Consider the following 11,842-nt stretch of genomic DNA (forward strand, 5'->3'; position numbering starts at 1 on the left):
AAGACCAGCCCTCCTGTGGTTGCCCTCTGGAAGAAGATCAGGCTGGCTCTGCACCCCCAAACAAGAAGGCTTTGTATTGTGGGGCCAAAGGGCATGGGTTTATGAGGACCTGGTGAAAAGGGTCAACACTGCCTGACTTCTGCCTCTGAGATTATGGGGAGGGGCCATGACCTCCACACAATCCTAAGGGGGCACTGGGGGTGTCGAGGACACAAGCCCCACCCCCTGCACGGGGGATGTCCTCAGCATTACTTTCAGTTTACCCCAGAGTCCTGGCCATTGAGTTCTGAGTCACACTCAGAGGCAGAAACAGGGGAGGGCACCTGCTCTGAGGCACCTGCGGAGAACCTTGTCCGTGTCCTCAGCATCAGGCGCCCACCTCAGAAGAATTGACAGCTGGCAGGGGTGGAGGCAGCAAGCCGATGAGTGAGATGTCAGAAGCCAGAGAGCAGGAGCCTGGGAGAAGGCTAGCCCTGTCTGGGAGAGGGAACCCCAAGCTGTGAGAAGGCCCAGGCGTTTCCTGAGATGGGACTGGGTCTGACTCCTCTGTTTTTGGAGCCTGTGAAAAAGGGCAAGGCCAGCTCAGCTCAGCGAAATGCTGCTGATCTCTGCTTTCTCTAACCCACCCCCATCTTTGGGCATCTGGTAGGGGTTTTCCATGACCTCCCAAGAGACAAGAGACACTGAAGCATCAGGCTTAGCCCAGATCCCGGAGCTGTGCCGGCATCTGCATCTGGTGGTGGTGGTGGGGGCAGCTCACTAGGGGCTGGGCCCAGGGGACACTCCCCAGCTGAGGAATGCCAAGCAACAGGCAGCTGGCTGGCTGGCTGGCTGGCTGGGATGGAGGGCGGTGGGGCTCCCTCCGCCACGCTGGCCATGTTGCCATTCCCTATTGCAAGCCTGCAGGCAGCTGGCTCTTTGATGGGGTGCACCTCACAGAAATAGGGCAGCTCAGACTAGAGAAAGGACAGGTAGTTTGTCCTACTGCCATGCCACCAAGGCAGAAAGCCAGGCATTTGGAGATAGGGACCATAGCCCTATCTCCTTTCCGTACCCTAGAGAAGCTGGAGGTAAAAGAAAAAGTGTGTAATCCCAGCACTTGGGGAGGCAGAGGCGGATCTCTGGGAGTTCCAGGCTAGCCTGATCTACAAAGCAAATCCAGGACAGCCAAGGCTACACAGAGAAACCCTGTCTTGAAAAACCAAAAGAGAAGGAGGAGGGGGAGAGGGAGGAAGGAAGAAAGGGAGGAATGGAGGGAGGGAGGGAGGGAGGGAGAGAGAGAGAGGAGAGAGAGAGAGAGAGAGAGAGAGAGAGAGAGAGAGAGAGAGAGAGAGAGAGAGAGAGAGAGAGCGCCCACACCAAAGACCAGGATAATGCAGCCACTAGGCTCCCACCTGCTCTATGGCTTCACAGCCCCTCAGAGCCTCCCATCCCCCAAACTGAGCTGAGGCAGCTAATTGGCAGAGTTAGCTCCAGCTGTTCCAAGGTGGCGGGGCAGGAGACACAGCTTTCCTCAATGTCCTTAAGGCACGGATGTCCAGAGGATAATGTGAGAAGCCTAGAGACTCAGGACACCTGGGGCCCTGCCTTTGACTTGAGTGGCTAGCCCATAGTGGTTCTCAACCTGTGGGTCACAACCCCCTCCCCCTCCCCCCACCCTCCACGCCCCAACACACACACACACAAATCACTAGAAAACACACAGATACTTACATTACCATTCATAACAGCGACAAGATTATAGTTAATGGAGTAGCAATGAAAGTAAATTTATGGTTGGGGTTTCACCACCACACGAGGGACTGTCTTAACAGGTTGCAACATTAGGAACCACTGCAAGAACATCCCTGCCTTGAGAGTGGCAAGGTGGGGCTCAGGCAGGTGGCAGGCAGCCTTAGGGACCTACGAATAGGGGAACAGGAGCTTCTCCCACACAAAAGAAAACAGCAAGAACCTGGGAGCTCTGGCCACGGTGGGGTGACGGGCAGCTACGCCCAGCAACCGCTAAGGCAAAAACTTGGAGAACAGTCACCCTTTGCCACACCCCCTTTCACCGCCACAACAGGCCAGGGCAATAAAGCATCCGAAGAAACTGAAGGCCAGAGACCACGGCGCTCAGCCAGTTAGCAGCTGGACGGAGAAGGGGGCAGATTAGGGATGTCTGGTAAACATGTGCTTTGGGAGGAGGGCGCCCTGAGTTCAGAATCCAGTCTTTCCCATCCCTGCTCCCCTGTGTGTGCTCATGAGAGTAGCATCAATTATTTGGTCAGCTGAGCACAGGCACAGTGCCCAGCACTGAGCAAAATTTCAAGCAATTATGGTATTTGGTCACAGTTTTCTTTTCCACTACAGCATGCTTCCGTGATGAATAGATGGGCTGAAATGAATTCATTTTTACTAAATAGTTATTATCACTTAAACTAGAGAGGCACCTCTTAAGCGCACTTAACATAGGGATTTGGGTTGCCCCAGGAGCCTTGTTGCATTTTTGTTCCCTGCAAGGGCCTTATGTGCAGCACTTTGCTGCACAAGGAGCAGATCAGAACCAGCAAAGTGTTCTCACTCTCCAGTGGGTAAAATGGGGTCCAGAAAGACCCGAGGGAAGGGACCACACGACCCACCTGGTAGACAATTACATGGGCTTAGCCCTGCCCTTTGTCCTCAGAGCTGTAAGAGTAAAGGCGTCAGGTTTGTGTCACTTCTGTTGGTGTCCTGGCTCCAGCCCCACCCTACCTCTGCTTGGGCTGTTTTCAAAAGCTAAGGTCCAATCAAACAGGCTGGCTGGGTAGCGGAGGGGGCCGACTTCCGGGGGCCTGTGGTTACTCCACTCCACTTCCTTCTGATGTTATAGGCCCTGTTTCTGAAACAGGAGGCCACTACCAAGATTCTCAAGTCTCCACGCAGCCCATAGAGGGCTCAGTTTTCCAGATCTATAAATTGGACAGCACAGGACACAGCTGGCGGTGAACTAAGTACTGCTCAGGGCTTTGGAACCCTGAAGGCACCCCCACATAGCCACCCCCCACACACACACATAGCCCCCCACTGCTTCTTCAGTCTTTACTCCCTACCCTTCCTGACCAAGTCTTGATTAAAAATTTAGGCCGTCATTGACCAAGATTTCAGAGAAGCCTAATACTTGGGAAGTAGCTGGCGAGAGAGATCCCAGCTAGGAGAGGGCAGGGGTGGAATCTAGCATCGTCCCCTGGGTCCCTGGCTGGTTGTGGGGCTGGCCAAGGCACCTCCCCCTCCCCAGCACTCTAAAGGAAGGAAGCTGAGCAAAGTCAGGCAGAGATAAAGGGAAGGGGCTCAGCAACAGCAAGGACTCTCCTTATGGTGGAGCTCAGAGCTGGGGGCTCCGAAGGGTCTTGAATAAACTCTCCGCGTGGCTTGGCTTCCTTCCCCAGTTTCAACTTTGCCAACTTGCATTTTTTTTGGCTACTCCTCCTCCTATGCCCCCCCATTTGTCAGCCCTCTGTTTCTGCTGCATGGTGCTTACAGCTCTGACTTCATTGGACACCCCTCTCCCTTACCCCAGGTAAAGGCCGGTCCAGCCTTTAGAGCACAGAGATTAATGGCTAAAAGGATCAGCAGGCGGAGGGGCTGATAGGGTATCTGTACTGTGAGGTTGGCTGGCCTGGGTTCAGGGACAGATGGGTCTGACTCTACCTAGTGGTGGTGGTGGGGGAAAGACCACAATGTGAGGATTTGGGGGCCTTGCTCACACCTGACCTTGTCCCCCACATGCTGAAAGTTCCCTCTTTCTGACCCTAGGAGTCCAGGCCTCCAAGCAGCACTGTACACTGGCAGCTTTATCTCCATCCCAGTTACAAGCCATGAGCCCCCACTCCCCGCTTTCTAGCATTGTGGGGCCTCTCTTCCCACACACACCCCTGATGGGCTCTGTCTCACTCCCTGTCCACAGGGCCCGATCCCAGCGCTCACCCTAAGTGATTCTCAGGGGACTTCAGAAAGCAGACAAGACAGGAAAGGCCTCCATGCAGTCAGGAAGACAGCTCCCAAACCCTTGCTCCTCATACCTAAGCCACTGACTGTAGCCCCAAACCCAGTCACTTCAGTGGCACCAGTGATTTCTGGAGGTGGGGTGTGGAAAGAGATCCTAAACCAAGGAGAATTCTCCTTAAAGCACATCCCTGGCACCATCTGCTCCCTTTCCCAGTCCCACCCTCAGCTCTCTGATTAGAACCTGGGTTCTGGCCAGGCATTGTCTGCCTTGCGCGGCCTGCTGCCCATTGAGGGCTGGCGTGTGCCGGGGGCAGGCTGATCAAGAGCCAGACCCGGATGAGTGGGCGGGGCTGTCACCTTCTTGGAGCCCTTGGAAAGGCTAGTTCTTCAGATGTTCAGTTTCTCCCGCAACTTCATCTACACAGGTGACTCTGATTGGGACGAACACCCCCAAAGACCCAGGTGCAGAGGGCAGGCGGCATCCCTTCTCTGTGATAGGGGGCCCTCCTGATGGTGGTTGCAGGAAAGGAACACCAGCGGTCCCCTTACTCTCTACACAGGTGCCCACGCCCCTAGGATCTTGGAATGGGAATCCCATATTTTACCACGCCAGGCCCAGACTGGGGAGTCTGAATCGAGGGGAGAAGCCTTTTGTTTGGCTCTTGCAAAATGGAGTCTAAAGGAAAGTCCTCCCCCCCCTATGGATAGGGTACCCCATCTCCTGCCCTGTCAGTCCTGGTTTACACTGGTTTGGGGGTTAGAGCTCCGTTTTCTTTTTATGGTAGGTAGCTGTCCTCTCCCCATCTGCTGTAGATGCCATATTTACATATTTCCCTCCCTCCCACCCCCACCACCTTCTTCCGGCTCCCCCCTCGACCTCCAAGGGTTCCTGCTGCAATGTCAGCCTCAGTAGCAGGTCGGCTCCGCCCCCACCAGCCCACCAAGCACCTGCAGGAGGGCTCCTCTTTGTCTCAGGCTGCTCCGTGCCAGGGAGAGCATGCACAAGTGCTGTGCTGAGTGCGGTAGGAGATGCTGGGCTGGCGGCCCTCATGCTCTCTCCCTCTGCACCTGAGCCATATTCTTAAACCTCAATGCCTTCTCTCTGGGTTGCACAGTTGGTCAGGTGGGGGCAGGGTGCATCCGCCCTGGGGTAGGAAGAGGGGGACCTATTCCATCGATTGATTTCTCTGATCTTGTCTAGAATCCACTTCCCAGGATCCCTGGAATCTGGGTCATCTCTGACCCAGGGGATTTTGACATTTGTCTCGGAGACCCACCCTAGACTTTGACTGCGCCTACCCCTGCTCCACAAGGCTGGAACAGAGATGTACGTTCCTCTGTGCATCCCCGAGGTGGCGACCGGCTCCTACACTGGTACTCTCCCAGTGAGTCCTTCTCAAAGAGAAAACCCCAGAACCAAATCAGGAGAACCAGTGGATGGCACCTCCACCCACCACAAAGAACAGAGGTTTGTTTAACTTTGTAGCATAGCATTTCCTGTCCCTGCACCTGTGTGCCCCTAGAAAAAGAAGCCACCCAGTCATGTCCTCCCCCCTCCTAGTGTCTGCCAGATCACTTTTAATACTTACAGATACCAGCAAGGGGACCCCAGATAAACCTAGGCGCCCTTCTCCTTCGCTCAGTTTCACCTCTGTGCCTGTGACTGTAGCATCCAGGTCATGTCACACCCTGACACCCCTTTGGGGTTAGTCTCTCAGGTACACCTTTTCCTCCCTCCCCTAGCTCCGTCTCCTTTTGGGGGCAGGACTAGCGGGGGTTCTCTCCAAAAGCCATTGGCACCCTGTGGAAGGCCAAGGCACCATTCCAACCCTTTCATGGGTCCCACAACCGATCTTTGTCTGTAGTACCCGCTGCCAGGATGGTGAGCTGGATCAAGAGCACAGAACTAGCTAACTGGGGTAGATGGTGGGGGTGGGGGAGGATTCCCTCCTATACCCCAGAATGAGACAGCGACCTCATGGGGGAGGCGAAGAGGAAACACACGGACGCTCCGGCCTGGGCCAGGGCTGGGTGTGAAATACCGGATTTCCTTGTTTATTCGATATTCTGATCATTAAGGGCTCCCAAGAGGGGCCAGAAATTACCACCCAAACAAAGCCACCTTCCATCCGTCCGCCGGGCCGCCGCTCCCCTGCGGCAGCCGGGCCAGCGCGCGTCGGCCCCTCCTCCTGGACTGCAGGCTCCAGTTCGAGCAGTGCCCGCGCCCCCCGCCCGGAGTCCACGCGAGACAAAGCTCGAGTCCCCTCCTCGCACGCCCCTTCCCCTCCATCGGCCCTCACCTGACGGCCACTTTGACGCAGCAGTCGCCCTGGCCAGCCATGGTCCTCTGGTACCAGGGTCTGAGCGCGGATCAGGGGCGGGGGTCCGGGGGCCACTGCTCCAGGCAGCGGCTGCGGCTGCGGCTGCGGGAGGCGGAGGCACAGGCAAGGCTGGCGAAAGCGACCTCGCACGCTGGAGGTGACATGCTCGCAGAAGGCGGCAGAGGGGCTCACCCGCGGCCGGCCCCACGGGGCTGGTCCCGCGAGTGGCCTCCAGCCATCGCGCGGAGGTGCTGAGCTAGCTGACAGCAGGCGGTGAGACCCGCAGCTCCCTACAGCGCGGCACACGCGCGCACACACCTCCCACCCGGGGCCGCCACCTCCCGCCGCAGCGCGAACAAAGGGGGCGGGGGCCGAGCCGTCTCACGACCCACCCTCAGCCCCTCCAAGCCGCGCAGGGTCCCGCCCCTCCCTGGAGCCGCCAATAAAAAGCCCCAACGAACAGCAGAGGCGGGACTTGAGCCTTTAAAGGGACCTCTTGGCTCAGGTCCATCGGGTTGCTGGGAGGGGCGGGTAGGATTGGAGGGCTAGTGGGTGAAGGCGGGAGTGGCATGGTGGACTGTCGCTGGGAAATACAGCATTCGGGAACTATGGCCCTCGAAGTCATGGTACCTCAGTCTCAGTGGGACCTTCCTTTCCTAAATGAGGAACGGGACCGAAGAGGAACAGTCCAAGGTCACACAGTGAATCTGTGGCTAGGCATGGGTAAGAACCCGGGCCTCCGGACAGTGTGCTGCACCTCAGAGCATCCCACAGAGATGAACGATTTGCAATTTGAAAAAGCCAGGAAAGTATCCCTTCTGCATTTATTCCTGTAAACCCGCCAACCTTTATTGAAGGGGATTCTTGTTAATGTCTAAGTAAATTTCCCCACCTCCATTCGTCTTTTGCTTTGATGGTTGGCCAGCTCAGTCTTTCCCTACTAGATAAGGATCCCACTGACCTTTATGACCCACAGATGACCCACTGGGCCTGGATCACATGCTGCTTTGTGACAGTGTGGGCAGAGGGTCAATGTGGGAGGCCAGAGTTGTCTCGGAAATACTAGGAACAAAGGGGCACCTGGGAATGAAGACACCTGGGAGAGGGCTGGATGGCAACGTGGGAAGGAGAAGGAGAAACCCAGCAGCTACCATCACAAATTTATATAAAGGAGAAGGGCTAGCCCTAGAGACTTCAACACAGGGCCTTGAGACAGGAGGAGACCAGTTCACCCCCAGCTCCCCCCCACCACCCTTGCTTCTGAGCCCCCACTCCTCCCTGCCCCCCAAACTCCCAACATTAGGGCCATTCACAGGGCCCTTTACCAGCTGCCCTCCCTTCACTGGCTTCACCCAGCTCCTTCCTCTGGAAAAGGCCCAAGAGGAGGACCCAGCTGCAGCTCAAGATGTGGATGGAGAGACCTCTGGGGGAGGGGGAGGCAGGGGAGTGTGACTCCGGGCTTCTTGCATCAGCCTCAGATGATGAAACCGTGTGAGAGATTTTGGCAAGGGTGTGTGTTAGGGTCTTGAGGATCCAGTTCTTGGTGCCGTCATTCCCCCCTACTCCTCCCCCCCCCCCGCCCCCCATCTGTGACTGCTCCACCCAGGAGCCCAGACCTCTGGGATAATTTGTAAAGAAAATTTCAAAGTCATGTCAATACATGGGTTCTACCCTCATAGCAAACTGGAGGAGAGCCATGTCCCCAGAGTGATTGGTGGCTCCTGATGGGATCCTACAGAGTTTATCGATATTAATATCTGAAACCGGAAGCCAGGGAATCACAGCTCTTCAAGCCAGAGGCAGGATGTTGAGGAATCGAGACCCTCCCTGTCTTCCAACATGAATAGGATGTGGAGAGGTGAGTGGTGCTAGCAGGTAATGTTACGTTTATGTTCTTGCTCACCTCCTTAACCTTAGGAGCGAGGCGCTAGTGTTCTTTTTCAATTTTGCAAGTGGGGAAATAGTCTCTTAGGCAACAGGCAGAGGATCTGAACTCATGCTGTGCCTTCCCATCATCTCTAAGGGAGTGCTTGTGGGGAAGGGAGCCGGACTGGCCCCCCGCTTTGCCTGAAGGTGCCACAGGAGCTTAGCCCTCCTGGATGATAATGTTCTGCATTTTACCAAAACGCTGTCCCTCCTACCCATCCCTGGACTTCTTTGGTACTTAACTCGGGTTTCCTGTTTGCCATAAGTCTGCTCAGACTTCCAACAGTAGGTGACCCTTCTGACTGATACTTCCATTGCTGGGAAATGCCTCCAGAGCTGTCCCCTCTGCATCCCCTGACGTGCGTGCAGGGTGTCCAGCTGGGGTGAACAAGAGGGCACACGGGCTGCAGACCCCAGCCTCCTAGCCGTTAGAGTTTCAGGGTTCTAGTTACCCCATCCTCTTCAGCAGCTCCATCCTGGGCGGCCACCAAGTAGCAGCTGAGTGGCTAAGGTCCAGGCTCCTAGGCTCTGCTGTTCAGCAGTGAGAGACTAACTGGGCTGAGGTCATGTGGGGATCCAAGGTGAGAACGAGGCTTAAGCTGCAGTTTGGAGAGATTTAGATTAGGTCACAGAAAGCCTAAGACAATCTCTGCCCCTCTAAGCTCTATCCAGCGTCAGCGACTGCTGTTTCTTTGCTGTGTTCCCACCTCCTACCTCTTCCCAGCTGCTCCCCTTTTCTTCTCTCCTTCCTAAACCCTGACGTTTCTCAGGAGCAGCTACTGTATGCAGCCCTCCATGCTACACACACACACACACACACACACACACACACACACACACACACACACACCTGGTACACACCCATGATGTTTTTGAGGATCAGCTACTGTATATGTATATTCAGTCTCTCAATGCTTTACACACATACACACACACACACACACAGAGACCTGGTACACACCCATGACATTTCTGAGGATCAGCTACTGTATGCAGCCCTCCATGCTTCACACACACACACACACACACACACACACACGCACACGCACATGCATGCGTCTACATACACACACACACACACATGTTGGGGGGGGGAGAGAGAGAGAGAGAGACAGACACAGAGACAGAGAGAGAAAGAGAGAGAGAGAGAGAGAGAGAGAGAGAGAGAGAGAGAGAGAGAGAGAGAGAAGGGAGAGTTGGCCCTGAGCCCCTAACTGGACTACAGCGTAAGCTCCAACTCCTATTCTGAGCTGAGCTCCTTCCCCCCAGAGACTTAAGTCCTCCATCATGTCTTCTGACAGGAGCTGTGGGCGTCTGGGCAGATGGGAACCTAAGGGAGGTGTGGGGAGCCCCCTCCAAGTCAGGAAGCTCCCACGCAACTGTAGTTAAAATACTCCAGCAGTGACTTAGGGCAGCCATCTGGCCTGAGCTCTCTTAGACACATTCCACTTTTTAACAGCCATGCTCCAGGAACAAATAAAAAACACTGAAGGGATCCCTGTAGTTACCCAGGAATGTCCCCAAAGGTAGTCTGAACTTGAGTCTTACCTCCTTCCCCCCCAAGCCCCCCCCTCCTTCAGGCTTGGCTCTGGGTGACAGCATCACACAATCTAAACAAGCCTGTGTGTAAATGAAGGTGGAAGATAAGCAAAAGACCTGAGGCCCACCCCAGCGCCTGTGCTTGCTTCCATGGGAGCAGGCCTGTCCTTCAGCAGATGTCCAGCTACAGCCTCCAATGTCCAGCCAGAGACAGGACCCAGGCCTCACCACCAGCAGGAAGCCCAGGCCCCCAGGAAAGGTCCATTGAGCTGCAGACTCAGGAGATCTGAGTGCAAGCATGGACTGAACCTCACTTCCTGTGTTTAGGAGGAGACAGACTCAGCCGCAGAGGAAACCCGAGTCTGTTATAAATAGCAAGGAAGGCAGAGAGCTGCCCGTGGCTTTCAAACATCCATCAGTCTTAAAACAAACTCTGTTTTTGGCTTCAGATAATAATTAGGATTTAATTAATGCTCTATGTAATCTCAGATGTGTTTCTATTTTTCTTTCTTTCTTTTTTTTTAAAAAACAGTCTTTCCATGAAGCACAGGCTAGCATTAAAAGTCATGATACCCCTGCCTCAGCCTCCAGAGCACTGATATTACAGCACACCCCATTGTACATGGTTTGTTTGGTTGTTGTTGTTGTTGTTATTGTTGTTGTTGTTTGGAGACAGCATTTCTCTGTGGAACCTGGGCTGTTCTGGAACTCACTATGTAGACCAAGTTGGCCCTGAACTCAGAGATCCACCTGCCTCTGCCTTCTGAGTCCTGGGATTCAAGGTGTGTGCCATCATTACCTGATTACACATGTTTTTGTTTTGTTTTGTTTTGCTTTGCTTTGTTTTATTTTGTTTTTGTTTTTCGAGACAGGTTTCCTCGTGTAAGTCTTGGCTGTCCTGAACCCACTTCATAGACCAGGCTGGCTTCGAATTCACAGAGATTCATCTGCCTCTGCTTCCCATGTGCTGGGATTACACGCGTGCACCACTGCATCTGGCTTGTACTTGGGTCTTAAACATGGTGACCCTTCTACTTTGCCGTGCCTTCTAACAATATTGATGTGGCAATTCTCAATGTCACTAAGTCCTAGACTTAGAAAGAACCCCAGGGTCACATTGTTCAGCCATCTTATTTTCAAGTGAAGAATTGGAGGCCTCGAGAGGTAAAGAGACATGTCCAAAGTTGCACAGTACAGTAAAGTAGGAGCCGAGTTGCAAGATTGGATATTGGTTGCTGTGCTGTCCCGGGGTAGGCTACAAGGCAGTGTGATAAGGACCCCAAGACTAAACATCTGCAATTAGACTGTCATGAGCTTATAGTCCTGACAAGACTTTGGTCTGAGGCTGAATTGTCATCTTGTGAGTCACGGAGACCTGGGCTCACATCCCAGTTCTTCCCCGTATGAGCTATGTAACCCTGGACCAATGACGTAAAGACGCTCAACATCAGCTCCTGCATCCCAAATCGAGGAGGATCACATTCTCATTTCAGGACCAGTGTGAGGTCACAATGAGGGAACCCAGTGATTGCCTCAAAAATAGATGTCAATCCTTCACATTGTCCTTGATGCTCTATCTTTTCTCCAACAGACTCCACCTCTGTCTAGACAGAGGGGTAGAGTAATCAAAAAGAAGCACACCAGGAGGGAGGGGGACAGAGCTGAGAGGGGACAGGCCATGAGGATACAGTGGGTCATTAGTGTGGGAGCAGGGGTGGAGTTCAATGGTAGGAGGATTGCCCTGCATGCTTGGAGTCCGAGGTTCACCATCTACGCAGTCCAGTCTGTGTGAGATCTGCTGGGTGGACAGGCAAATCTGCAGGCACTGACCCACCCTCTGATGACTACACGGCAACACCTGGGAGCCACGCTGCTTTCCAGAAGGAAGCCTTAGCCTTGTGCACCCATCTGTACACAGGTAACCCAGGGCCACCTCTCTGGGGGCTGGCCCCACAAAAGGGGAGAACTCAAACTCACCCTGTAGCCATGTTGGACTGCGCTGCACACGTGTTCTCATCTAACTGTCACAATCATCTATGAGGTATACGATTATCATGCCTGCTTTTCGAAAGAGGAAATGGGTTCAAAGG

General features: G+C 54.2%; 1 protein-coding gene across 7 annotated transcripts in view; it reads right to left on the minus strand.

The window, feature by feature from the left end:
• The window catches only part of KIF21B (kinesin family member 21B), a 51,017-nt gene extending 44,344 nt beyond the window's left edge, over positions 1 to 6,673 (minus strand). For 4 of the 7 annotated variants that reach the window (XR_014779951.1, XR_014779952.1, XR_014779953.1 and 1 more), the window contains exon 1: positions 6,267 to 6,673. Coding sequence is in view for 3 of the 7 variants with exons in the window: in XM_084785610.1 (XP_084641736.1) it covers positions 6,267 to 6,307 (41 nt within the window). In the remaining 4 variants the exon portion in view is untranslated. The remainder of the gene's footprint in view (positions 1 to 6,266) is intronic. The other 3 variants (XR_014779954.1, XM_084785612.1, XM_084785611.1) reach the window with 1 other exon arrangement.
• Between the last annotated feature and the right edge of the window lie 5,169 nt (positions 6,674 to 11,842).

The sequence above is a fragment of the Acomys minous genome (genome assembly GCF_964271855.1).
Source record: "Acomys minous genome assembly, chromosome: 1".
NCBI classification, from domain to species: Eukaryota; Metazoa; Chordata; class Mammalia; order Rodentia; family Muridae; genus Acomys; species Acomys minous.